The sequence below is a fragment of the Thermochaetoides thermophila genome, assembly GCF_000221225.1.
Source record: "Thermochaetoides thermophila DSM 1495 unplaced genomic scaffold scf7180000011816, whole genome shotgun sequence".
In the NCBI taxonomy this organism is placed as follows: domain Eukaryota; kingdom Fungi; phylum Ascomycota; class Sordariomycetes; order Sordariales; family Chaetomiaceae; genus Thermochaetoides; species Thermochaetoides thermophila.
In genome coordinates, this window is record NW_006383032.1 from 1,619,226 (window position 1) to 1,643,729 (window position 24,504).

The 24,504-nt window shown below is 51.5% G+C and overlaps 10 protein-coding genes across 10 annotated transcripts; 6 read left to right on the plus strand and 4 right to left on the minus strand.

Annotated features, from left to right (window-relative positions):
• Window positions 1-1,236: 1,236 nt before the first annotated feature.
• On the plus strand, window positions 1,237-1,873 carry CTHT_0025280 (uncharacterized protein; the record flags this gene model as incomplete). The annotated part of the gene is made up of 2 exons (XM_006692925.1): window positions 1,237-1,323; window positions 1,466-1,873. 2 exons carry the CDS (start codon window positions 1,237-1,239, stop codon window positions 1,871-1,873), a joined length of 495 nt encoding a protein of 164 aa, XP_006692988.1.
• Window positions 1,874-2,528: 655 nt separating this feature from the next.
• Window positions 2,529-3,005, plus strand: CTHT_0025290 (uncharacterized protein; the record flags this gene model as incomplete). The annotated part of the gene is made up of 3 exons (XM_006692926.1): window positions 2,529-2,579; window positions 2,663-2,790; window positions 2,861-3,005. The coding sequence occupies 3 exons, from the start codon at window positions 2,529-2,531 to the stop codon at window positions 3,003-3,005; spliced, it is 324 nt and encodes a 107-aa protein (XP_006692989.1).
• Window positions 3,006-3,957: 952 nt separating this feature from the next.
• On the minus strand, window positions 3,958-5,829 carry CTHT_0025300 (uncharacterized protein; the record flags this gene model as incomplete). The annotated part of the gene is made up of 4 exons (XM_006692927.1): window positions 3,958-4,492; window positions 4,560-5,312; window positions 5,364-5,416; window positions 5,467-5,829. The coding sequence occupies 4 exons, from the start codon at window positions 5,827-5,829 to the stop codon at window positions 3,958-3,960; spliced, it is 1,704 nt and encodes a 567-aa protein (XP_006692990.1).
• Window positions 5,830-7,206: 1,377 nt separating this feature from the next.
• Window positions 7,207-9,730, minus strand: CTHT_0025310 (uncharacterized protein; the record flags this gene model as incomplete). The annotated part of the gene is made up of 7 exons (XM_006692928.1): window positions 7,207-7,230; window positions 7,284-7,765; window positions 7,984-8,036; window positions 8,089-8,486; window positions 8,544-9,027; window positions 9,159-9,182; window positions 9,237-9,730. 7 exons carry the CDS (start codon window positions 9,728-9,730, stop codon window positions 7,207-7,209), a joined length of 1,959 nt encoding a protein of 652 aa, XP_006692991.1.
• A 221-nt stretch (window positions 9,731-9,951) lies between these two features.
• On the plus strand, window positions 9,952-11,011 carry CTHT_0025320 (uncharacterized protein; the record flags this gene model as incomplete). Its single annotated transcript, XM_006692929.1, has 5 exons — window positions 9,952-10,066; window positions 10,276-10,321; window positions 10,381-10,414; window positions 10,482-10,779; window positions 10,845-11,011. The coding sequence occupies 5 exons, from the start codon at window positions 9,952-9,954 to the stop codon at window positions 11,009-11,011; spliced, it is 660 nt and encodes a 219-aa protein (XP_006692992.1).
• A 703-nt stretch (window positions 11,012-11,714) lies between these two features.
• CTHT_0025330 (uncharacterized protein) lies at window positions 11,715-12,221 on the minus strand (the record flags this gene model as incomplete). Its single annotated transcript, XM_006692930.1, has 1 exon — window positions 11,715-12,221. The coding sequence occupies one exon, from the start codon at window positions 12,219-12,221 to the stop codon at window positions 11,715-11,717; it is 507 nt and encodes a 168-aa protein (XP_006692993.1).
• A 2,446-nt stretch (window positions 12,222-14,667) lies between these two features.
• Window positions 14,668-15,576, minus strand: CTHT_0025340 (uncharacterized protein; the record flags this gene model as incomplete). The annotated part of the gene is made up of 4 exons (XM_006692931.1): window positions 14,668-15,095; window positions 15,157-15,380; window positions 15,445-15,509; window positions 15,562-15,576. 4 exons carry the CDS (start codon window positions 15,574-15,576, stop codon window positions 14,668-14,670), a joined length of 732 nt encoding a protein of 243 aa, XP_006692994.1.
• A 1,197-nt stretch (window positions 15,577-16,773) lies between these two features.
• On the plus strand, window positions 16,774-19,600 carry CTHT_0025350 (DNA topoisomerase-like protein; the record flags this gene model as incomplete). Its single annotated transcript, XM_006692932.1, has 6 exons — window positions 16,774-16,857; window positions 16,926-17,123; window positions 17,191-17,369; window positions 17,417-17,586; window positions 17,646-18,752; window positions 19,461-19,600. 6 exons carry the CDS (start codon window positions 16,774-16,776, stop codon window positions 19,598-19,600), a joined length of 1,878 nt encoding a protein of 625 aa, XP_006692995.1.
• Window positions 19,601-21,845: 2,245 nt separating this feature from the next.
• CTHT_0025360 (uncharacterized protein) lies at window positions 21,846-22,538 on the plus strand (the record flags this gene model as incomplete). Its single annotated transcript, XM_006692933.1, has 2 exons — window positions 21,846-22,128; window positions 22,411-22,538. The coding sequence occupies 2 exons, from the start codon at window positions 21,846-21,848 to the stop codon at window positions 22,536-22,538; spliced, it is 411 nt and encodes a 136-aa protein (XP_006692996.1).
• A 61-nt stretch (window positions 22,539-22,599) lies between these two features.
• CTHT_0025370 (uncharacterized protein) lies at window positions 22,600-23,760 on the plus strand (the record flags this gene model as incomplete). The annotated part of the gene is made up of 1 exon (XM_006692934.1): window positions 22,600-23,760. The coding sequence occupies one exon, from the start codon at window positions 22,600-22,602 to the stop codon at window positions 23,758-23,760; it is 1,161 nt and encodes a 386-aa protein (XP_006692997.1).
• Window positions 23,761-24,504: the final 744 nt, after the last annotated feature.

A 24,504-nucleotide genomic window follows, 5' to 3' on the forward strand; every position in this document is an offset into this window, starting at 1 on the left:
GTGGTGCTGGCGCGGGTGGCAGGGTGTACTTTCCTTTTCCCATCAGATCGGTGATTGACCCGGGCCTGTGTCGTGGGGTCTAACAGGGTAATTACGGAGAATAAATTACTGGCGTGTACGGACATCATGTCTTCCAGAAGAGAGTTGTGCCACGTACGTGGCCGGAACTAACTAACTAGTGTACAAACAGGCAAAGGATAAGTCATTATTTGGCCTCTCTATTTTCAGAGGAACTTGTAACTAGCGTAATGTGTGTCTTGTGAGTTGATGTTGAATTATCTATTAAAAGGCTGAGCTGGTACGTGAGGACTTGCAACATGCCAAAGCCATTGAGGAATTCTAAGAAACCTGGGCCGAGGCTCCAAACATTACCAAACATTATTAGTGTTGAGGTTCCATATATGAGTGGTTAAAGGACTGCAAGCTTATTGAAACCATTATCTGGTGCTCTGAAGGGGAGGATGCTAATTTTTTTTTTAACTTCGCTGCGAGGCAACATGCACACGAAACTGTCTGGTTGGATGTAATGTGTAAGGAAATGGTGGACATCAGAAAACTTATTTCAGAAACTTGCATGATGTGGCTGGTGAAGTGTCACACATGTTGTCACCCATGAAGAAATGAGTAGGCTCGTCCGCGTGATTGGCGTCAATAACTCCGGCATGCCACGTGCCTAGGCTATATAGAACAAAGGGATTGCTGACAACTGACCTTACTAGTCACGCAATCAAATGTGCTGTGTAGGTGAAGTTATAGTAGAGTCCGTGTCCAGACTTCAAAAGGGTTGGTCGAGAGGATCTCCAGTCTTCAGAGTTTTACTTAAGCAACTTTACACTAAGTTCAATATATCAGGTACTCATTATACACTAGTGAGTCTTGTTGGGGGCTTGCGTGGAACTGTTTCGTCGACCACAGGTTGGCAAGAGAAATGGGGAATGTGGGAGGAGTTGAATCTCTTGGCAAAGAGTGGAGGAATTACGACATCACCGAGGTCAAACTGAACGGAGCTGATAAGCTTGCATGCTATTGCTGATAAGGACCGGGGGCATCAATGAATATCATCAGACTAGCATTCATCTCAACTTCGATCATATCTGTACCAATTTCTAGGCCTGGGGAGGTGAACAAACATCTCATATACTATCCGAGACCAGCATACAACCAGGAAGAGTCATCTCTTACTCCATCAACGTCATCACAACCACAGTCTCTCAAATCCACATCTATCAGTCCACCATGTCAACCGACGTCTTTCGGCGCGTTGGCCGTGGCGGAGCGGGCAACTTTTACAGCAAGCAAGAAGTTGAGAAGGCAGCCAAGGAGGTGTGTGTGGCACTTGCCTCTCATAGCCACTTACCTGTATAGCTTGGCAGACTATTGCTCAGTCCGCTCTCCTTACCTATTCAGCACTGACTTTGCGTCGTCTCCAAAGGACCTTGAAACACAGAACAGCCCCCTAACTCAGATCCTCACTAACACGACAACCACCGCTCCGACCTACACTCGCGCCGGCCGTGGCGGTGCCGGTAACTTCACCTTTCCAACCCCGACCTCTCCAACCTCCGCCGATCCCAGCCCAGACCTGGAAGCGCAGAGACCACCGTCCCCATCCAGAATTGAGGAGACGCGTGCCGCTGTAGCAGCAAGCATCGCAGCGCGGCAACGGGCTGGAGGACTAAGTGGGCGGGGGGGAGCTGGGAACTGGAGAGACGGAACAGATGCAGAGAAAGAGAGGCAGCGACAGCGCGAGGAAGAGGAGCGAAAGGAGAAAGAAGTCGAGCTGCAGGTGCTAAAGGAAGTCGATGTCGGGCTGGCGGAACCGGCGAGAGCATATCATCCTGTTGGTCAGGGGCAGGGGTATGAGGAAGACTAAGAGGAGGTAGCAGCGAAGCCAAGGAGGTAAGTACGCGTGATAAAGAAGCCAGGTTTTTTTATCTATCCCAATAGTCAAAGTAATGAGGTTGTGAGAAGTCTCAACTGACGAGGGGGACTTCTAGTGGAGGACTTCGTTTCAACTTTTGCTCACGACAAGAATCACTAATATTTCTTCGCCATCGCTGCTTCTTTTGAGTCCCAGTTAATGAGTGGAAATAATGTGCGAGATAGGAGTGCTGGAACTGTAATTGAATGCGCTCAGGCCGTAAGAGTGACTTGATGCTGTGAAACACCGTTTAGCCTAGAGATGTTTGAAGCCAGCGGACATTTCCGACTCGTCATCAGCAAGATATAGGAGTTTTTGTCTCTTGGGCTCATGGGAAAGAGGTAGAGGATGCTGGATTTTTGGGCATCGGGCTCAGCTGGTGGAGACGAAATCCCCCATCACCGATGAAGCACATGTAATTACGGTAATATTACATCTCCCGCTTGCCTTGGAGGCAAATCTCGGTCGTTGCGAATCCGGCAGAAAAGTTCCATCCTAAGCTGTAACCGCTCACAGCTACCACCGCCGTTCACCCTCCGCCACGCAGTCACTTGCGCACCTGCGAAGCTCAAGACCCGATTTCCCCAGCAAAAACACATCAACAAATATGGCCTCAACTATCGCTATCGGTGCTGGCGTCGCTGTTGCTGCCTTCCTCGTGCGTGTTCCCTTTCAACCAACAACACAACTATCGCAGTCACGGCTAGATTGGACAGGGCTAATGTTTTTTTTTTTTTTCAGGGCCGTGCTGGTCTCATTGCCTGGCGTCGCTCACGCGGCGGCGTTGGTGCCCTCGGGCAAGCCTTCTACAAAGGCGGGTTCGAACCGCGCATGAACAAGCGGGAAGCGGCGTTGATTCTGTCTCTGAGGTACATATCCCCTCACCCACCCCCATCCTGTTGCCTTCAGTACATGATGCTAACCAAGGGTACACTACAGCGAATCTGGCCTAACTAAGGAGAAGGTTCGCAAGGCGCACCGCACATTGATGCTTCTCAATCACCCGGATCGTGGTGGCAGCCCGTACCTGGCGAGCAAGATAAACGAGGCAAAGGAGCTTCTCGACAAGACAGTGTCCCAATGAGCACGGTATTTCCAGGAATTCTTCATTACTATCCTTCATTGACGGACCCTCGTCTTGATTTTCGGCTCTTGGGGACGTTATGAATCACCTCTGCGCCGAATTCTCAGGATTGCAACAGCATTCTTCGACAGGGTGGACTAGAGACCAGTATCTCGGAGTGTGTGGGCTCGATGAGCCAGGTTTCTATGAGGCAGGAGACATGAACATGGGTAAAGTCACTAACTAGCCCATGATCGTGGGTCATCAGCGGCAATGTAATGGGATATAATGGGGAAGTAGAGGAGACGCCCGTGTCTCACCCGAACGCCCCCTCAATTTGCGCCTAGAGTCATGTTCCACTCTCCACTTCTTCTCATACGATATTTGACCTAAATTACATTGTCGATAACTACATCGGCAGATCTGTACAACATACATCATAGCATTGGCGTTAGGAAAGGGAACAAGTTTGGCTGGTTTTCGTCTTACAAAACAAAAAGGGAGGCGGTTGGCTTGGTCATGCCACTAGTATATGTATACAACAAAACGTGTCTCGGGGCTGATATAACACAAATGTATTACTATGTTGACCTTTAGATCTCAATTTCCCAGACATCAAAGGAATTCAGTGACTTCATTGTTTAATACCATATGGTTATTCATCGCTAGTGATTGATGGTCTACCGGTAAAACTTTCTGCTAAGCTACTTATATTACACGACGAGAATAGCAACGTTTTGAGTCGTTACGTGCTTGATGTGGAGGTGTTTTGAGCCATGGACGATCAGTCTGACAGGCAAATCAAAGCGTCTGATGAAGCGATATCCAGTCACACAGAGCGACGCAGCTCGCAACCAACACTACCGGTGCTGCCAAACAATCACCCTGAGTTGGCGTCTATCGTCCATAGTACCTGACAGACTTCTAAAACCTCACGATGTCTGTTGTAGAGGCGCATGTTTCTTGCTTACCATCACACCGGGCTCGTGCTGAGAGGCGGCATCGGTTTGACAGGGTCTCCGCCATCGGAATCTTCCCCTCCACTTGTCCATCCCTCCTTTTCCTGGAACTCAGCAAAGGGAACATGAGTTGCCTTCGGCTTGCCCACACGCTCAAGGCTAGCAGTTCGTGCCTTGACAGAAAGTGCGATCATGGCCTGGAGCGTGTAGACTGCGTCGTTTCCGGCATTGTGTAGCCAGCAGTAATCGATGTTGCAGTCGGTCAAGATCGACGCCAGGCTTGACGAGTCGTTGCTCCGCGTCAAGCACTGGTACATCTCGCGGGTGTCAACGACGTCAATGACGTTTTCCGCAGTATAGGCGTTATACCCAATCTTTAAGAGCAACTTGAGATCAGAGCTCGCCTCGTGGAAAACGAGGACGACGGAGCGAGGCTTCGGAGTGTCATCCCCTTCAGAAACCATGTCCTTATCCTTTTTTGACAAGTTCTCATCGATCATGCTGCGGAGCAGGAGAGGGATATCATTCCTCTTGATCAACTCACTCAAACTACATCGGTGGTTACACTCGTCAGTTTCAGATCCTTTAATCCAGCTTTCACGTGCGATTTACTCACCCGAAGTTGAAACGGTCAGGGCAGCCAAGAACGAAGCGCTCATTTCTCGCCCAGGCATTCTCCTTGACACGAATGTGACGGGCACTGATGAGATCGAACCAATTTTTCCCATTCCGACCGGGAGGAACTGTTCGGATACGTTGGGTGTCCAATACGGCGATTCCAACCTCGGTGATGAGGTTGTTATTTCGTTCCCATGCCTCGAGGTCGATGGCGATAAAGACAGGCAAGCCCTCGGGCTCGTAAGGGATGACTTTCTCCAAACTCAGAGATGGTGGCATCTCTGAAAGCGGAGCGTCATCACCAGAGACCTTACAGCGCAGTCCAAGATAGCGTTGGACTCGCTTGATGGATCTGCCCCAAGAACGATGCGCATAGGTCCACTTCAGACGGTTCTTGTCTGACTTGCTTCCTTTCTTCATGTGAATGAGTGAGTTGATGGTGTAAAAAATGTCGTGCTGGTATTGTTGTCCCTCTTTGGTAGCCTTGTTCAAGTCATCGTCAAAGTTAAATGGAGGAATTTGGTTTCGCAAGTCTCTGAATGAATCTGCGCTGGTTGAGCGGCCTAGGAAACGAGGACGTGGTGTGCCCCCAAAGCCAAAACGAAGGCGGAAAGCCCACTGGTTCTTCCCAGGAGGGATAGTGAAGCTCACTTCCAGCTCTGCGTTGATGACCTCCAAGAGATGCTCAAACTGGTATGTCGGCACAAAGAGCATTGGCCGGATCTTAGGAGGAGGAGAGTGAAGGTAGTAACTAGTATCTCAGATCAGCCTCAATCTTACACCATGCTACAGAGTAACATACAGGTCCCAGACTCTGTTCTCGTGCAGAGCCTCGAGCGTGAAGTATGGTGCAGCCTGTAGACAGTTATCAGCTTTTGTCCTATGTCTCATAGGAGTACACTCACTCTGCTAGAATTGCGCTTCCCAACAAACCTCTCGACATACCCTTGGACCAATGGCCAAGGGACGAACTCTTCAGTCTCTGGAGACAAATCACCCATAGTCAAGCCAGTCTCCTTCCAGTCAACCTTCTCTAGCTCCCTGGGGTCTTTCTTTGGCACAACAGGCTCATCGGATGCAAAAGCCCGAGCCTTGCTCAGCTTATAGCCACGGGCTTCTGCCTGGACTCTTTCCACCTTGGTGAGCTTGTTCACATTAAACAACAAGCCAGCCGAGTCATCAGAATCCCACTCTGCATTCGTACCAGGAGTGATCATGTCCTCATCCCTGGATTCTGATGGGGGTCCTTCTGATAGGTGAGAGTTCATATCGTCGTCAGCAACTCCCCAGCCGTCATTGTTTGCTGTATTCCATCCGGATGTGTCTAGACCATCCCAGATATTACTGTTGCCTGACAAGTTCTTCAGACACTGCAAGATCTGATCCTCCATTTGAATCAGTAGAGGAAACTCCACGGGATGCAACTTGTAAGGGGTGTTGAGAAAGAGATCTTGGCAGGAATGCTTTCAAGGTCACAGCACAATTGTAGCAGTGCGCAGGCTTGATCTTGATCTGTGTTTAAAGCTGAATGGAGTGGGGAAACGGTTCTGGCTCAGCGGAAGAAAACCTCGTAGTAGGACGGAGAACTCATTCCAAACTGAAGAAGAGCATTTCAGGGTCTTTCGCAGCGGAAAGCAAGCTCACTATTGTCCTTGGATTGCTGTCTTCTGCTCCCAGGATCTGTGAGCAGCAGACTAGCATGTGCAGGGGTATGGGATGTTGTAGACGTGAATCAGACTGCAGTTCGTCCCTGTGTTGCTGGGTCAAGCAATCCTCTAAGGCAGCAGTGCCCAATTGACTTGTGGCCTAGTTCGCTTTGCACCTTTAAGTGCAAAGGCCTTGAACTAGAGACCTGCCAAGAATTTACTCTCTCAAAAAACAGGCAGTCAGCTGGTGTAATGTGGGAGTATTGGATGTGAATGATGTGAGGTGATTGGCTTGGGCGACCTGTTTAATACTTATCTACTGTTTCAGTTGAAGTGCTACCAAAAGGCAGATTGAGGAAAAGGAGATACCATGGGGTAAAACTTTAACGAAAGCCCAGTTTCATCAGTGAAAAGTATTTACACACGCTAGCTGTCTGGGCCTTTGACAGATCAAAACAGGAATGAAAGACATACATAGGTACACTTAGAAGCCGTGTCTTAAATCAAACAGTTTCCATCGGTTTCTACCCACCTAAGGTGGGTAGGCATATATCCTGACGGCCCTGATCTTTGGCCAGACATCACAAGGTTTTTGTTGTAGCATTTCTTGGGCCCGAAAGTTCGGACCCGCCAAGGACAGAATCTTACAGGCAGATTGCAACCTCTACTCCCACTTTACACCAGCAACTGTAGCCACGGTAGTGGTGGGATCTAATCTGTGACGATAATACTCAGTCCAGGTTTCTACGATACCAAATAAAATGGAGACCATATCTGTATCATAGAGAAATATCATCTCGTACAAGGCACCAGAGAGATGTTTTTACGTTGGCGATTGAGCAAGAGGTCTATGCCATACCCATCCCCCACTTGTAAATTACAGCCGAATACAGGTTGGTACTGATACACACCGGGACCATATCAGGTTAACTTGAACACCTCCCTCCATCCGAGATGCCATTACAATTAAGCTTGACAGTTCCTCCACGCAGGTGCCAGTTATTTGTTGGAGGGCCTCAGAAACTAGCATTCAGTTAGCAGTAATTTTGAACCTTGCTTGATAGGAAAACACTTACCTCACTAGCTTGTTGAAGAGTTACATCCGATACCTCCGACTCGTCGTTCGTAATCAGCCCTAACCCCGCCTGGGCAATGTGCTCAGCCCACATTTCCCTCCTATCTCCGTTCAATTCTCCGCTGAGTATGCTTTTCTTCAACCCTCGAATAAACTTGTTGTATAATCTTGGCTCTTCAAGGGCTACCAGCTCCTCGCGCATCACTCTTAGACACTCAGCAGCACGTGCGTATGTCAGGTTGGCAAAACTGTCTGCGATCAATTTGCGTATTATTTCGCCCATCTGGTGAGCGGCACTCTGAATAGTCGCATCATCTGCTGCTGTCGCAAGCGCCTGCTTGAATTCGGGAATCGCGTTCTCTGCTGAAATAGTGGGTACCCGTTTGGACCGTCCAGTATCGCTTAGGAGAGCGTCCACATCCAAACCTGACAGCGGCTTGACAGTTTCCTTCTTGCCACGGCGGCCTTGGGCTTTAGGAGGGACTGTATTAGGTTAGTTGGGCCACAACCATAAACTAACAATCAGAAGGAAAAGCACGTGCCTTTCTTGACCTCGGCGGCTTCAATCAGAGCCTCGATCTGCGGCTTTGCCTGCTCCAGAAGTTTTCCAGGGGGGTTAGAGTAGCGAAGCAAGATCTCGGGAGGTGGCCCAATGGGCGCATCTGGATCGACTGCACGGGCACGAAGAGCCTGGTAGATACGGTGGATGGTTGGATTATACATATCGTCCAGAGTGGCATATTCCGCCGGGTTTCTGCCATACAGTCAGCACTTGGCTACTCTAGATCACGGGATCAAGCTCATACCCCTCCTCATCAACATCAAATTTAGACAGATCCATAGCATCAACGAAATCACTCATTGCCTTCCTAAGGTCATTCGAGGGCAGAAGCCGATGTTCGTTGAGGACGTTGCCGGTGACAGTCAAAACCTTGTCTAGCGGTGGAAATGGGAAATTACGCACGTCCTCGGCAAACGGTAGCGGGACGTCGTATAGGCATTCGAACTCGTCCTCGATTCCTGGATTAGGCTTCAGCAGCAGAATCTGTGGCTGGGCTCCGTCTTTCTGCACGAATCGTGCCACGGCATAAGACTCGAGCTCGTAGAGGGTGTGAATGAACGAGGACAGAGCTATCTCGGCTTCTGGATTGTTTCTCTGTGCTACAACGCAGCCAGCTTCGCCCATGCTGAGGAAAGGTTGGTACTATGCGCGGTTATTAGTGCTCGTCCAAGACCCGGCTGCCAAAAAGACGTGACCTACACTGCTAAACGGAATAAAACCAAGAATGGTGAATGACTTTTTGGCATCAAACTTGATGACTGTGTAGTCAGATTCGCTAAAAGGTACCGCCGTTTCACCGTATAGGTACCCCCTTTCGACTTCGTCGGCGGGAACATCACGTTTGCCACCAGGGGCATTGGGATCCTTGACGAAATAGGTGCGCGTATTCTTGATGTTGGAGAGTTCTGTGCCTGCCATCTCGACATCTTCGCCGTCGAGTGTTTGTGTTTGCGAAGATCCCCCAGGACCATGCGTGACTGTTACCGTGCTTGCGGAGGGAACTATGGCAACCTTGGTTTTCGTCCAGCGCTCGACATGGAAGCTGATGGCACTCTCATATTGATCAGGGTCCCCAAGGGTGAGTAAGCCTTCATACGACCTGTAGGGCCGTATGGGCTTAATGCGTGGAATGGCCAGCTCCTCAACAGCTTCTGCCATTGTACCAAACACTCCCTCTGTGCACCTATCAACCAGATCTCGCAGAATCTTTTCATTGAATTTCTGTTTTGGGTCAGTGGTGTATTTTTTGATACATGGAAACGCCAGTGCCGACTTGCCTTTAATGCGCTCTTATTCTCTTCCTTGAACCCGTACTCAGGGTCATCAAAGTCCACACCGCTGACCAGTGTTAGTTGGAATACACAACATTGGCGTCGACCACTCCGTGCTTACACAACCACTAGTTCGATGCTGGATTGATTGAGGCGCAGGGCGACATCTTCGGTAGAATCGTCGTCTATGGGTGTGTGCCCATTTGTGACGAGAATAATCTTTCGCTTGTACTTCAGCTTTTTTGTGAACTTTTCGATCATGTCCAGGGCAACGACCACGGCTGAGATAGCATCCCCAGAAGAGGAGTGCGACGGCTTGATTAAGGAGCGTAACCGTCGCAACGAGCTCATTGTCATCGAGCCTATCTCCTGAAGTACGGAGATATTTTCATACCCTTCCAGACCCTCGCGGTCCTGGGGATTGTCGGTGTCATCAGTATTAAAGCCGACCACCCCAACCGTCCAGGTCTTGCGGTTGGCTGAAACAGTGGTCGAGATTTTATCCCATACATAACGCATTGCGAAATCGAGGTCGGACTCCTCGCGGCCATTGTGGCAGTCACTCATCGACTCGCCCAGGTCGATGACATAGACGGTTGCCTCCTTGTCTGCCATGGTCTCACCAAAAGAGCGTCGTTAATAATTGATGCTGTTCCCGGGGCTTTTACAGTTCAATTGACGGTGGTGGCAGTAACGGAGTCAAAATGCTAAGGGGGCGAGGACGCGCTGTACAGGCGCTGTTTGAATTTATTATTGCTAAGGGCTGTCATGAATGGCATCTCACAAGGATCAGGCCGATTTCAGGCAGCATCAGCCGGCGAAGGTCAAAGCCGCCAATGAACCAACATCGCGTCGATGACTTTGAGTGCTGCTGCCTCGCGTCGGCACATGGTCGCGTGTCAAGATCCACACTTCCCCAGAGCGCCAAGACTGCCGAGGCTGCCAAGAGAGGTACGTACCGGTACCCTTCTTGAGGCCATGACGTTGCATCCAGGAGCGGCATCTCTTTAACTCCAACCAAACTCTATCCCTTACCAGATTTCTTATCACTGCGGAGGGGATGAACGCTTCCACCTCTACTATGTGCTAAGCTCCGCGTCTCAACTCATCTGTCTCAATAAACTACCAATAGACTTGCTTTCGTTAGCACTGACACATAGCGAACACCATGGGCTTCTTGTCCCCTGCTCCATACCATATCCTGAGGTGAGCGAGAACTCTCCGCACCTGAACCCCGCAGCAGATATCTTACTCAGGAAAACCAGCTATGGCATCCTTTTGGGCACAACCTTCTTCCATGTAAGCTCCTCCGGTCTGATTACTTGTATGACTTTATGTCTTAACCATCCACTCACATATTCCCCAGAGCTTTATAGGAGGCATCATCGCTTTCCGGGTCCTTCCCCGTCCGCAGTTTTCCGCTCTCATGGCTAAAGTTTTCCCGGTCTACTTTGCCATGCAGACGACCCTGCCGCTTATCATGGTGCTGACCTATCCGGCGCCCGCATCTTTCCCTACCCTGAGCGGAGTGACAGGCGTGCTGGACCCGACCAACCGATGGAGCGTGGCCACACCGCTTTCAGGTGCTTTCTTGACTGCGCTGGCTAACTTGGTCGTTGTCGGACCAGCGACAACAAGGGTCATGAGGGAGAGGAAGGAGCAAGGTAGGTATCATTTTATTCGTTACAAGGAAAGTAGAGCTGGGCAATACATGCTGATAGCTTGATAGAAAAGAAAGACGGCAAGAAGTCGTATGATCCGGGACCGCACTCACCGGCGATGCAGGCTCTCAATAAGCAGTTTTCTATGCTTCATGGGATATCCTCGCTGTTGAACCTGGGCACATTTTTGTCAGCTGTTGCGTATGGATATACCCTTTCGTTGCGGCTGTCGTGAGCCGAAAAAATAATCACAGTAGCTTGGGTTGGGCGTCAGCACAAAGGTAGAGACCGGGACACAACTTTTGCCTTCACTTCAGACATATCACATGTCAACCGACAGGACGAGAATACAGGTGATGTAAACATGTTCATTATGTGACACTACCTAGCCCTTCTTCGTGACTGAAAAGGGCCATCATGTCCATGAAACACTTATTTTTTTTTTCCTCCCATAGCTTTACGTCGCGACTTCGCGACCACCGAAGACAAAAGCGACCATGTCCCCGAGACATTTTCGAACTCTTATCTTCGCGACCGACGAAAGAACTTCCAAGCGACCCGGTTCTGTGGTGCCCACATGTTCTTCAATTTCTCCCCTTTTCCGCCTCTCTCTCCGAAAGAGATGGCTGTTTCGCAACCAGAGATGCTTTTTATCCCGATGCAGAAAACCTCCGAAGGAAAAGAAAAAAAGGACTCGAACCTCCGAACCCCAAGACGCCTCGCCCTCTAAAAGATGCTACTTGCTCTGCTGAAAAAGACGTAAAGCAATGCAGAACAGGGAATGTTTTTATCTCCCTTGACCACAGAGGAGATAGGAAGCAATCCCGTCTAATAACCACCCAATACTGAAAAAGATCAAACAGGGGAATCATCGGAAGGAGAAAAGAGAGGACTTGACCGGAAAGGACAGTCCCAAATAGTAGGGTTAATCGAAGAGTTCAGGCCCGCAGGCGCTCCATCTCCTCCTTTGCCCGACGCAGTTCGGCCTTGGCGGCCTCGAGTTCGCGGGCGCGGCGCGCGGCTGCTTCTTCCGCTGTGCTATCGTCGCGAGGCTTCGCAGTGCGCGCGTTCTTGACCCACCGACCCAGCGAATACTTAGGAGGCGAACGAGCAAGAAGCTCATCGAGGCTCGGCTCTTGAGCGGGAACGGGGAATTGGCGCGACAGCGGATCGCGGGGGCCGGCAATGTCGGTAGCAGAACGACGAGGGGGATCAGGCCGGTAGTTAGTGACAGGAAGGGTATTAGTAGCAGTAATGGTATTGTTGTTGGTGGTGTTTTGAACAGTGGAAGGTTGCTGCGCCTGGTTGTTGGAAACTGTGGTGATGCTAGTCGCAGATGAGGAAACGGAGTCGCTCCGATGAGGGGCCAGACCCGTCGGCTGGGCATCGCGCGCCTCAGTAAGGGAGACGGCCGAAGCATTGAGTTCGACCTGAGAGGTGCTCATGGTTGCTGATACCTCGTGCGCTGATGTGGGAGGAAGAGGAAGGTCGGATTGTTGGGCTTGCCGTTGTTGGTAGTGAGTGGGAGAAAAGACAGAGAAAAATGAGGTAGAGTTTCGTTGTTGCTGAGGCTGCGGCGACGAGGCGCGCGAGGCCGGCGGGGAAAAGAATGAGAAGAGTGCTTCAAAGAAGGCCATCGTGGAAAAAAAAAAAGGAGACCAAATTCGGTCGCAGCGGAGTTCGAGTTTTGAGTTTTATTCAGTATGATCCCGGACGGTGATCGCTCTGGCAGGAGCGGGTTCGGATGAAAGCAAGGGTACTGCTGGTTCACTCTTGCTCTTTTACGACTGAACTTCAGAGAGGACGAGAGAGGAGTCAAAGGACTGACAGAATGGCAGGCAAGTCCAGGTCCCAAAGCCACGGAGGTCTGGTCACGTCTGGTGGGCAGAACAAGCTCGAACCCCAAATTTATGTTGCCGAACTGGACTTGCTGGGATCTTCCCCGCGATCTTCAAGGAGTCAGGTGCCGTCCCCCAGGAACACCCGGCGCTGCGTCTGGCTGCACACTTAGCTTGGGCAGCGCCGCGTCTACCAGTGGACCCCCACGAGTCTCTGCTCTGTCTGTTGCCTGGTATCCACTTCACTTAACCCAGCTGATCGATGGTCGTGCGGGTTGGCTGAAGGCTGGGATGAAGTTCAGGAACGAGGGCGTACAATGTCAATGCGAGCAGCGTCACGGTTGGGAGTCGACGGCAGTTCAGTACGTAAAAAGCACAAGCAAACGGAGGAGTGGAGCAGATGCAGGCCGGGGACACACGATGACGAGGTTGGATGGTGTGCCGGCGATTGCTAGGCTGCGAGACCGACGTGCGAGGTCTGAATCCAGGTCACCAAGCTGAGATTATCACACAGAAGGCAACGGAGCAGAAACACAACAGCCAAAACAACAGTAATGACGAGGCGTTGTTGCTTGAGGCTATATATATATATCACATCTCAAACGGTCCCAGCAATAATAAGGGAGGTGGGCCCTTTGAACGAGCTCATCACGGCCGCTGACCCTGTCGTCCTTTGATGAACCCGCCAAGTGGTCCAGCTACGGGTCCGGGGCCATTTCCCGTGGACCCGCGGTCCGGCATTCCAGGGGAAAAAGAGGGCCAATCCCCAGATTTTTTATTTTCCCACAAAGATCGCGCTTTGTTATTCTTCAACCAGTGCATATGGATCTCAAGGATACAATCTCTTGTTGCTTCCGAGAAATAATTCGGTGAGCTCCTTACCGATTATTTACTGGATGCTGCCGCTGCCGCTGACCGGCGCTGGCCGTTCAGCCGCGTTCTCCTCAGAATTCCCATAACGGTTCGATCCAAGCTGGCCCCCAACCGTTCTACGTTTCATCCAACGACAGCACTCCTTCCGTTTTTCTCCTTCCCCTGGCCAATCCTCCCAGAAATTCGCGCCTTGTTGGGCACACTGGGCCGTTTGAAACCGTAGAGACCGGCGCCCAATTCTTTGGGCAACAGGTGTAATTTCGCAGATCGGGTCACCTGACGGTAGTGTGTCATTCTGGAAACCATTAGCGTCGTGGGGGACACCCTGTCGCGGCTGAAAGCGAAGCGCCGAATCCAGGCGCGCGGGTGCGGAGAGGCTCCGTCAATCAATCTTCGGCTGCTGTTGGGCTGCAGATGCGTAAATTACCGTACTGCAGATCCCTGCAACCAGTCTGTGATACGGACCCATCCGCATGTGACGTGTCCAGGGTAGAAAGGTCAGGGGTAAACTACCTGAGGGTCAGGCAGCTGTTGATATTTGCAGCGAATTTTCTTCCGTCTTCTTTCGTACCGCCCTCAAAATTTTGCTGTCTACTCAAGCTGTTGGTACATATGAAGCCTATTAAGTGATTGTTTTTTTTCCATCCTAAAATCGGCGGTCAGCTGACGCAACTGTATCAACATCCCAGTGAAGATCATGCTCTTACAGAACGGCATACGCGGGCGGTGTTCCATGCTGTAACACAAACGTGCCAACAAGGATCTGCCGCAGAGCTTAATCTGTTTTCACTCCTGGCACCGGTAAGACATTGTAGCGATGTTGCAACTTGAAGCGGTCACCAATGTTTACCCTGCTCCGTTGAAGTTGGTATTTTGGCTTCCGGGGTTCAACACCGAGGCAACAATACCACTCGTGATGATCGTGGATGTACGTACTCATACTCAACTAGCCACGTTCGGACAATCCATACAGACTGAACTACCTGCTAGGCATTCAAGTCATGGCTGCCCAGTCCCACCGCTCACTCAGTCTCTTCGCCAACTGTACTTGTCTGTCTGAGGTTACAGTTGGGTCTTCCTACACCCCCCCCTTTCCCCTACCTTCACCGCGAGCCTGCAAAATGAGAACACATTCAGAGTTCCAAACAATCCTCTCGGTCTCTGCCAACGCTCACCATCTTCATTTCTGTTTCTGCTTCTGGACTTGGCTTTTCTTTTGTGCCAGCTCACTGGTGCGGATAATCTTGGGCCTCCGGACTGGCTTTTCATACGAAAAGATGCTCTTTGGCACAAACATTCCAACTGCTTGTTGGTAATCGTAATACTCCGGATACTTGCCCGACGTGATATACTCCGTAAACCACGTCGAGCCCTGGAAAAGCATAATGAGGAAGGTTGCTCCTGCACCGGCCCAACTGAACAGCGTCCTAGCTGCCCAACAACTCCACTGATAGAGAACAAACCAAATTGTCTGCTCAGCAGCGAAGTTGGGGTGACGGCTGTAACCCCACAGTCCAGAGGTGATGAATCCCCGGTCCAAGTCGGTCTTCCGGAAGCCACGTGGAACTTCACCAGAGTCCTTATATTTCTTCTTTGCTGACTGGTAGTCTGTTTAACGAGTTTGTCAGCAGAACATAGCCCCACACATTCAGTAAGCGTCAATTCTTACTCCATTGCTGCTGGTCTGCGATGCTTTCGATGAGAATCAAGACGAGCTCGATGATAAGGGCTGCGACGTCAGCGGTGCTGACCTCAGGCTCGATTGTAGAGGCCAACAAAAGCACATAAACAGGAGATGAAATCAGGAAGAGAAGAATGCTTTGCATGAACGAAATGAAGGTCAGGTTAAAGATGTGAAACGCAAGCTTCGAGATCTTGCCCCGAATGATCGCCCTTGTAAGAAGTCAGCACAATTCAGAGAAGGGCTAAGAGTTCATGCAGAGGGGGGCAGTGTTACCATCTGTAGTCTTCATGTCCCACACTGTAACCGCCCTTTCTCCAGTAGTTATATGTCAAGCGTATCTGCAAAGTGAGAGAAGCTCGTTAGCAATGTACCTGTACCTCATCACAATACCATGTGAATACGCATGTAGCTGGGTACAACTCACACTCCAAATGGCACTGAAAAGAAGAGCTAAATCAATACGCCCAGTAGGCAGACCAAATAAACCCGCCCAAAGCCTAAAATGGGCAATATACAGTGTCGGCAAGATGCTCCAGCAGCGGTCTACTTGCGAGTAGTTGCGGTTTATCTCCGACACCACAAGGAACACGACGCCGAGTGCGAGAGATAGAGCGAATCCAGACACAAGAGGGTTCGTTTCTGTGTAAGCTTTCAGAAGGCTATCATTGCCTGTGATAGCTCCAAGAAGTCTGCCCGGGAGTGCATAAAGCTGATGAATGTAGGGGGTCACGGTTTTGGAGAAATCGGCACAATCCTCCAACGCGTCAAGGACTGGGAGTGCCATATTTGCTAGGTATACGCGATGTTACTAGATGGAAGTCGATTTCCACATCAATTGCTAAGAAAGCGAAGTGTGTTGGACCTGTTGACGCTTTTAATGCTCATGGCGTCATGAGCTCGTGGGTCTTCTGTCCGTTGATGGTTGCAGTTAAGGCAAACTCATCACAGAGAGTCTTGGCACGCAAGAACCAATGTTTTTAATTGCATACTTATGCAAATATCAGCATTGAGGTGAAGCCCTCGGTAATTGTGCAGTGTGTTTACTCGATAATCCCAAATTGAACCTTTCTCAAGACAAAACGTCCACCCAGAACGCGGTGTCATCAGCGACTACCACGCGTCTGTAGCTATCAACAACGGCTGTGATGGGGTGTGAGGCTTTCATCATTATTTGTGTGCTTCATGATGGCGTGTCACTCATCACACTAAAAATCAGTGCACATCTGTAGAATTCCGATTCAGGAAGGCGCAGGCAAACAAGCAAGCAGTTTTGTCCGCTGAATTTGTACTTCGAGTTTGCCTCTTAACGCGCCTCGCCATCCCGGGACTCTTCTGACTTGGAATCTCTCGACTGCTCCTTGATTTTTTTTCTTTCCGAAATCAACAAGCAATTGAGGTAAATTGAATGTTTGCAAGCCCCAGGAAGCAGAAACACTGGCAAAACATCCAAGTCTGACCGAAACAACGCCAGCAAGCTGCCCAGTCACCGCATCTTCAATTTCAGGCTGTTTCCTTTTTGACGGCCGATCTGGAAGTCCACCGTGGATAGTTAATCCGTATTTTGCTTTTCTGAAACTTGCTTGAAGGAGCCTATTTGGAGACATGACGCGTGTTCTCTGTGTGGCTGAAAAGCCGTCCATCGCTAAAGCGGTTGCAACGCATCTGTCGGGCGGACGGTACCAATCAGTGGGTGCTCTTTTCTAGCTCTCCCGACCACCGTCAAGGTGCATAACAGCTAGCTGACTTCCGGTCAGGCAAGCACTCGGGATGCCCATATCAAGAACTATTCGTTCGACTTTGACTTTGGCCCCCCATGGGGCCGATGCTCGGTTACGATGACGGCTGTGAAAGGCCATCTCACTACTCTTGAGTTTCCCTCAGACTACAACAGATGGGAATATCCTCCCCCCGAGCGTCTCTTCGATGCGCCAGTGTATACGGTCATCCCAAAGGTACCTACCTATGCGATACCAGCATTAGCTCCACATGTTACTGTTTGCTGATCGTCCTATCGGAAAGGATAACAAAAACATCGCCAAAAACATCGAGGATCTAGCTAGGTCCTCCAATCTTCTCATCATCTGGACCGATTGTGATCGCGAAGGAGAGCACATCGGTAGCGAAATTCGCGATGCGGCCAAGAAAGGCAACCGGTACATCGAGGTCAAGAGAGCTCGGTTTAGCAACGTCGAAAGAGCGTAAGTTGACTGGAATTTCCATTCTGGACACGCTAACACCTGGCTAGCCACATCTTACAAGCTGCCCGGCGACTGGTTTGTCTGGATGAGAGGCAGGTTGACGCAGTAGCTGCCCGCATAGAATTGGACCTAAGAATCGGATATGCCTTCACTCGGTTTTTGACTTTGAACCTCCGTACTTTAGGGGGACCTATGTCCCAACTCACCATCAGTTACGGTAGGCTCCTGTATCTCATTTTTTTTCCCCTTACTCGTTGCTTTCTAACACGGGAAAAGGGTCGTGTCAATTCCCAACCCTGGGTTTTGTTGTCGACCGTTACTTCCGGGTCAAGAACTTCATACCAGAGCCCTTTTGGAGCATCAAGGTGATGCATGAAAGGGATGGTATCAAGGTTAACTTTAATTGGGCTAGACATCGGTTATTCGACCGCATGACGGTGATTATCTTCTATGAACGATGTCTAACCGCGAAGTTCGCCAAGGTCATGAAGGTTAAGGAAAAAGAAACGAAAAAGTGGAAGCCTTTACCACTCACGACAGTTGAGCTGCAAAAAATGGCTACTAGGTTCCTGGGCATGACAGGTCAGCAGGCCATGACGGTAGCAGAAAAGTTATACAACAAGGGCTTCATCAGCTACCCTCGTACCGAAACCGACCGCTTTGATAAGGGAATGGATCTCAAAGCGCTTGTCAGAAAGCAGACACAGGACCAGAGATGGGGACAGTTCGCACAGCATCTTCTTGATGGTGGTTTCCAGCAACCCCGTCAAGGCAAGCACGACGACAAGGCCCATCCGCCCATTCACCCCATTACATATGCCTCGCCCTCGGTCCTGGATGATCAAGAGAAGCGGATCTACGAGCTCGTTACCCGGCGGTTCCTCGCTTGTTGCTCCGAAGACGCTAAAGGAGCAGCAACTGACATCGAAATTCTCTATGGGGAGGAGACGTTTACCGCCCATGGCGTCATTGTGAAGGAACGCAATTACCTCGATGTTTACCCTTACGAAAACTGGACTGGCACGGTTCAACTGCCGAAATTCACTGAAGGGGAACGGTTCGAGCCCACAGAAGCAATGGTTACGGAAGGAAAGACGAGTCCTCCCAACTACCTTACAGAAGCAGACCTCATCGCCCTCATGGACGCCAACGGAATCGGCACCGACGCAACCATGGCTGAGCATATTGAAAAGATCCAGGAACGCCAGTATGCTAGGACCGTGGAACGTGGTAATCGCGGCGCAACTCAGGCAGAAGATGATGAGGACGATGGGTCTCCCGCGACAAGAGGTGGTCGAGGAGGACAGCGGAGACGAGGTAGTCGTGGGGGCGGCCGGGGTGGGCGTGGGGGAGGTTCCGGCCGGGGTTCACGAGGGGCAATTCGTGAGTTTATCCCAACCAGCCTCGGGGTCGCTTTGATAGAAGGGTTTGATCGGATGCACTTTGACACAAGTCTCGGGAAGCCGTTTTTACGGAAAGAGATGGAGCTCAAAATGAAGGCAATCTGCGATGGTCGAGTCACAAAACAAGAAGTATTGCAAGAAAGCGTTTCGCAGTACCGACAGGTCTATAACCAATCGCAAGAGGAACTCGGTACTCTCAAATCGGTACGTGATCTAAACGTCTCATTCAATCGGCTGTCCTTTTTTTTGTCCGCTTAAATATCATGCTAAAGGGAATGATAGGCATGCAGAGAATACGTCTTCCATCACCAGTGAAAGCAAGCGACTTGCGACCATACAAACAGGTCGCAACTCTGGGTTTGACTCACCTCTCGTGCCCTGCATCTGCCGGTTAAGTTGAGCGCCATGCGGCGAGACACGTGAAACGAAACGCGTCAACACCATGTTTCGCGTAAGTGCTTGCTGTACCTACTTGTTGAAGAAGGCCCCCACTGCCGAGACAAAACGCAATTGACAAAAAGGATAAAAAGGGCTGGCAATCCCCGCGGCAGAGCGGGATTATCATTCAGTTGGCGGTGCATGTGGACTGCCACAGCCCTGTGAGGGGTATCCCTACTGTAACGCACTGCATAGTGGCTGCTATCTCCTTTCCGAGAACCGGATGCACTGTCTCCTTGGCCACCAAAAGCTGCGAATCGTGGTGCAGCGGAGGGCAGGACGAGGAAGCTGCAGCAGTTGCAGAGCGTGCAGCGGCAGCATATTTCCAACCACTCGTTTGGGACCGTGATGCAAGAGCCTGCTGCTGTGGACGGAACAAGCTCGGGGTAGTGAGCGTCGGAGGAGAAGGCAGTTTTGCTGGTCCCTTCTGTGGCTTCGGGCGACAACGGGGCTTGCGTTGTGGGAGGGGACTTCCCCGCACGGCGAGAGATAAACAAGCCACCGCCCGCCCTCCCGCCGCTCCCGGTGTGGAGAATCGGGAGCTCTGAACTTGTGGGAAGTCGAGTGACGAAGGCTCCACTGTTACAGCGGTAGGTTCACGGATTTGGAGTCGGGGCCGGATCTGCCTCGGGGCTCTGGTGGAGTGGATTCTCTGATCATGGGATCCAGTCCTTCCTGATGTCTCTCCGAGGTTGTTCCAAGTTGAAGGTTGGGAAATTGACCGCGTTGCAGATCTTCCCAAAAACGTGGGGAAAGCTCTCGATCCCTTTTGGCCCTTTTGGTGGACTGGTAGTGGCAATGATTAGAGCGACAACGCAAGTTTGGACCCCATGTGGGCTAAGCCCTCTTAATGCTCATAATTTTGGGGAAATGAAAGGTCTGATTTCGTAACTTGTAGTTTCGAAAAGAGAGATCTCAGAGGGGTTAAAAGGTCAGCTGAACTCTTTGCTAAGAAATGTAAGTAACCCAATCGGATCATCCCACGGAGCGATGCTAAGGCCTCAAAACTTGCTAGAGCCCCCGTGTGTTTGTTCTGCGGGAATATTCGGCACCCTCGATGAATGATAGCGACAGGTATGACTAGATGAGACCAACGGCCACACTTTACGTTTTTCAATAGCCTGTTGGGACTTTGCAGGGCAGAGCACGACAAGGCAAGCTGTGTGCGAGTCAAGTCTGGTCCCTAGGTTCCCCAGTTCCCGGCCTTCCAGATCAGAATGGCCAGGGAGGAGCGGGTGATACGATGGCACAGACACTGACGAGCGAAAGGGCCCGTTATCACTGTTCCTGTCTCTCTGTCCGTTATGGAAGCGGCGGAAATGTGTGCTTTGGGGGACCCGTATCTTATCAGATGCAAGTACAGACGGAGACACAACGATTGCTGAATCGGGCCATTAATTGTATCATGGCGCATGGCATAGTGTAGTATCATACTTTTCTGGGAATATCTGCTTCTTTCTAGCAGCTAGCGCCCGCAGGACAACAGAGGTCGAAATGGTGACACTCCAGTTATCATTAACAGTGATATGGCAGCATGCTCAGCAAATACCACGTTTGAGGGAATTCATGATGGCAGCAAATGAATAACTGCTGAGGCACATGATATCCATGGAACCTTTCCGGGGTGTTGGGGGATTGAAAGGTGCGGGATGGTGACAGCATGTTGGGTGATCCAATGGCGATGGAACCTTGCACTGTGCCTAGGATTCAGAGCTCCACAGATCATCGTCATCAGGGGATCCGCACACATCGATTGAAAAATCAGGGATCGATGAGCGCTTTTGTGCTTCGTTTTTGCCCAAACCCTAATGACATTTAGGTTTTGTGGGCGAAATGTTTTTGTGCTAATTGATCATTTTCATTAGGTAGTTGGTGGAGGGAAGCAAAGGGATCAGCGATCCTTCCAGAAAACCAAGCTACCTGTCAGCACAACGCCGCTGGTGCTGATGGCAGCGCTGACGCTAAGACTTGGGAATGGCAATGGCCACAACCTGAAACCCAACAACAACAACAAAGAAGCTGAGAGAAGAGCGGCCTGGGAGAAGGAAGCACTTTGGGCAAAACGGCGGATTTCTGCTTTCTGTGCCTGCAGAGGCCCACACCATTCTTTGTGTGGTATGGCAGTCTGGCCGGCTGCTGCTGGCACCGGACACACAGCGAAGGATAGCGAACACTGGCCGAATTTTCGATCCTTTTTCAACCCCTGTGCTCATCCTTGTCATGCCTTTGGCCCTTTTGGGCGACAGTTGCTGGCGTGTCAAAGATGTACCGGCAGGAAGGGCTGACCGCATCGGAATGTGGCCAGCACAAGTGGGGAATTGTGCAACCGCGGTGAGCCCGGTTGCAGGCTAGGTACCTGCCCTGTGCGGGGCGGTATCAACGTGTACCTCGCTGGACCCGGTACATTGGCAGACCGAGCAAAGGCACACTTTCCCCGGATGCGGGTTGCTGGAATCATTGTAGGCGCTGGAGCCATTGGGGGGCCATGCTGGTGGATGGCGGGCCACTGAAGGCCATGACGGTGTCTAGGCCACAGGGCCAGGCACACGCACTGGCGCCAGGGCCGGGGCTGGGCTGAGAGGTGACTGGACCTGGATGGACTTGGACTCACAATCTCACACACCCATCACTCACAATGGAGGATGGAAGGGCGGCGGACCGGGAGTTTATTACCATCCAGGGCCCGGCTGCCGGCCTTCCACCTGCCCTCCTTCTCCTTCTTTTTGATTCCTCAAAGCAAATCCCACACGACCACTTTTCTTTCCACACGTCTTCCTACAACGAGAGCTTCTTCTCTTGTAGACCTGTCACAGCGGATCATCGCAACAGCTCTGCCATTTTGCCTGCCTTGACCGCAGCTTTTGCCCGACCCAGCAGCACCCCCGACCCTGCTCCCTCGGCCAGAAGCGGTGTTTTAAGTAGTTGATCCTCTGCTTGGACATTCGAGAACCTCTCGTTGCCTTTGAACACTAAGCTACATAGTGAGTGTGTTGCTCGGCTCTGCTTATTTTTTTTTTCTCTTTGCCCTTCTGCCTTTCTGCCCTGTCCTTCCTCCCAGCAGACGAGGAGCACTTCAGCAGCTAGCCCCTCGTCTGTCCGCTTCTGCGAATCGGCGGCCTGCTTTCTCTCAGCGGCCTCCTCCCCCGAAATCTGGCCTGCTTGCGACTTGCTGGCCAGTCGGCTGTGTCGTTCCCCTCTAGGCGGCATCAAATATGGGAGCTTTGCGCAGCTCTCGCGTCCAGCGCTGTTCCTCGTCAGCCTTGGCACTCTGTGCCGTGTCCTGCTCTTCCTCTCGATCCGCGACGGCAACAACATCGACTGGAGCTAACACACGGTCGCGTTCTTCCACAGATCCGTCTCGAAGCAGGTCAACTCCCCCAACTGTCAATATGGCAACTGTGGCATCTGCTGTTCGCGATATCGCGGCGACCTCCAGTGCCGGCCGAGACAACTTAACTGCTGTAGCGGCCGCTAGGAGCGTCCCTGTGACAACAAACCACAGCCTGTCGACTCTGCCGACCCCGCCGAACTCCATCTCGCCCTCTCTCCCTCCTCACGGGCTGAAGGCCCAACTGCAGCGCGCGCGTCTGGGTTCGATAGACTCGGACCTTGATCTCCATGATGCTCCCGATGACCGCCATGACTCTCCCCCCTGTGACCCTGCTGGCACCATCACCCCCGCCATGCTCGCCAAGTACCATCTTTCCGAGATTTTGCTGAATCATGGGCCCCTCCCCATCCGGCATCTTATGGGTTACCTAACAACTTCGGTACCTGGATTCGCTAGCATTCCGCCAGCAAAGGCGCGCAGGTTGGTTGTGGCGGCGTTGGAGGGTAAAGGAAGCAATGGCGAAGGCGGTGGAGTGGATGGTGATGTGGAATTTATCAAGGTTGGCTGGGGCCGCTGGGATGCGAAGCGCCGGGGTCAGCCGGCACGCGGCGACTCTCCCTCGGCTAGCCGGACATCTCCTGGTGTCGGCCATCCTGCAAGCATTCCCATCATCCGGGCATCCGGTTCGTATCTTAATGATTACCGATCACGACTGGGTGCGACTCTGGGATCGAGCGTGGGCGGTCGCTCGTCAGTCGCTTTTTCTCACGACGAGCGGGACCGCTTCATGGACCCCATGGACTACGAGGCTGACAAGATGTCGCTCGACGATGACGATGAATCTGGCTCGGCCTCGTGTTCTGAGGCTCCTGATGACTGTGATGACCCGCGTTGCCGCCGCAACGATGACCCGGAGGATGCCACGGATGAGGAGGATTGGGCTGCCATCGGCGCGGCCGCATTGCGTGCCGAGTCGTACAACGCCCGTTCCATGGGTCAATCCCCCTTCAGCACGCTCTACAGCGACGGTTTGCACCCCTCCGGCATCCGCTCCTTCTCGACAGGCATGGCTCGCCCGCCAGAGCTGCCTAGCGGTGTCAATCTTGCTGCCTTCAACAACACTACCATGCGCAACAACTCGCCTCTGTCTGCCATGACCGCTTCGGAGGCGCAGGAACGCGAGGCGGTTGATGCGCTTCTCCGCCTCAGGTCAATGTAATTCGTGTTCTTCTCTCGGGTTTTGAACGGCTACTCTCCACTTCCTCTCTGCATGGCTCGGCGTTTTCTGCTCTTTTCAACAAGGGGTTGCGGTCGGTCGGAACATTGGTTGATTGACACTTAGCGCCACTTTTTATCGCTGAAAACAAACGCACTTTCATTGTCGGATGTGGATTGGTTGGTTGGGTGGGCGGGAATTTGGGTTATTGCAGGAAGGAACTTTGGGACGGTTTGGCACATAATGAACGCATTCATACAACCATACTACCTTGGGCCGCTGATATGGTTTACTTTGGGAGAGGTTTTATCTGCTTTGGGGTTTGGTTTGTCGGATTCTGCTGGCCAGGTGCTTTAGGGATAAATGTATCGGGGTTTGGATGAGCAAGCCGACGGAGTATGAGGCTTAAGGAGCAATACGATGGGACTTCCAAAACTCATTTGTTTGGGAATCGGTCGCCACCAGGGCTCATGACTGTTTCATTCGCAGCTTCATGACAAAGACCTTGCAGCGCCCCCTTCGACTCGAGCTCTCTTGATCTCGCGATGCAGATGACTGGAAGTATCGGCATATCTCCCCCTCCCCCCCGGTCCTGCAATCGAAGAGTTCGATCAGTTTGATATCGGCTCGACCTTGCAGATATCGACCATCTCACTTCTCTCAAGGCCGCAACGGATTAGTATCGACCGCTATCTCCCAAGATGACTTTTTGATTTTAGGTCCGGATGTGGATGAGTCATGCAGGCT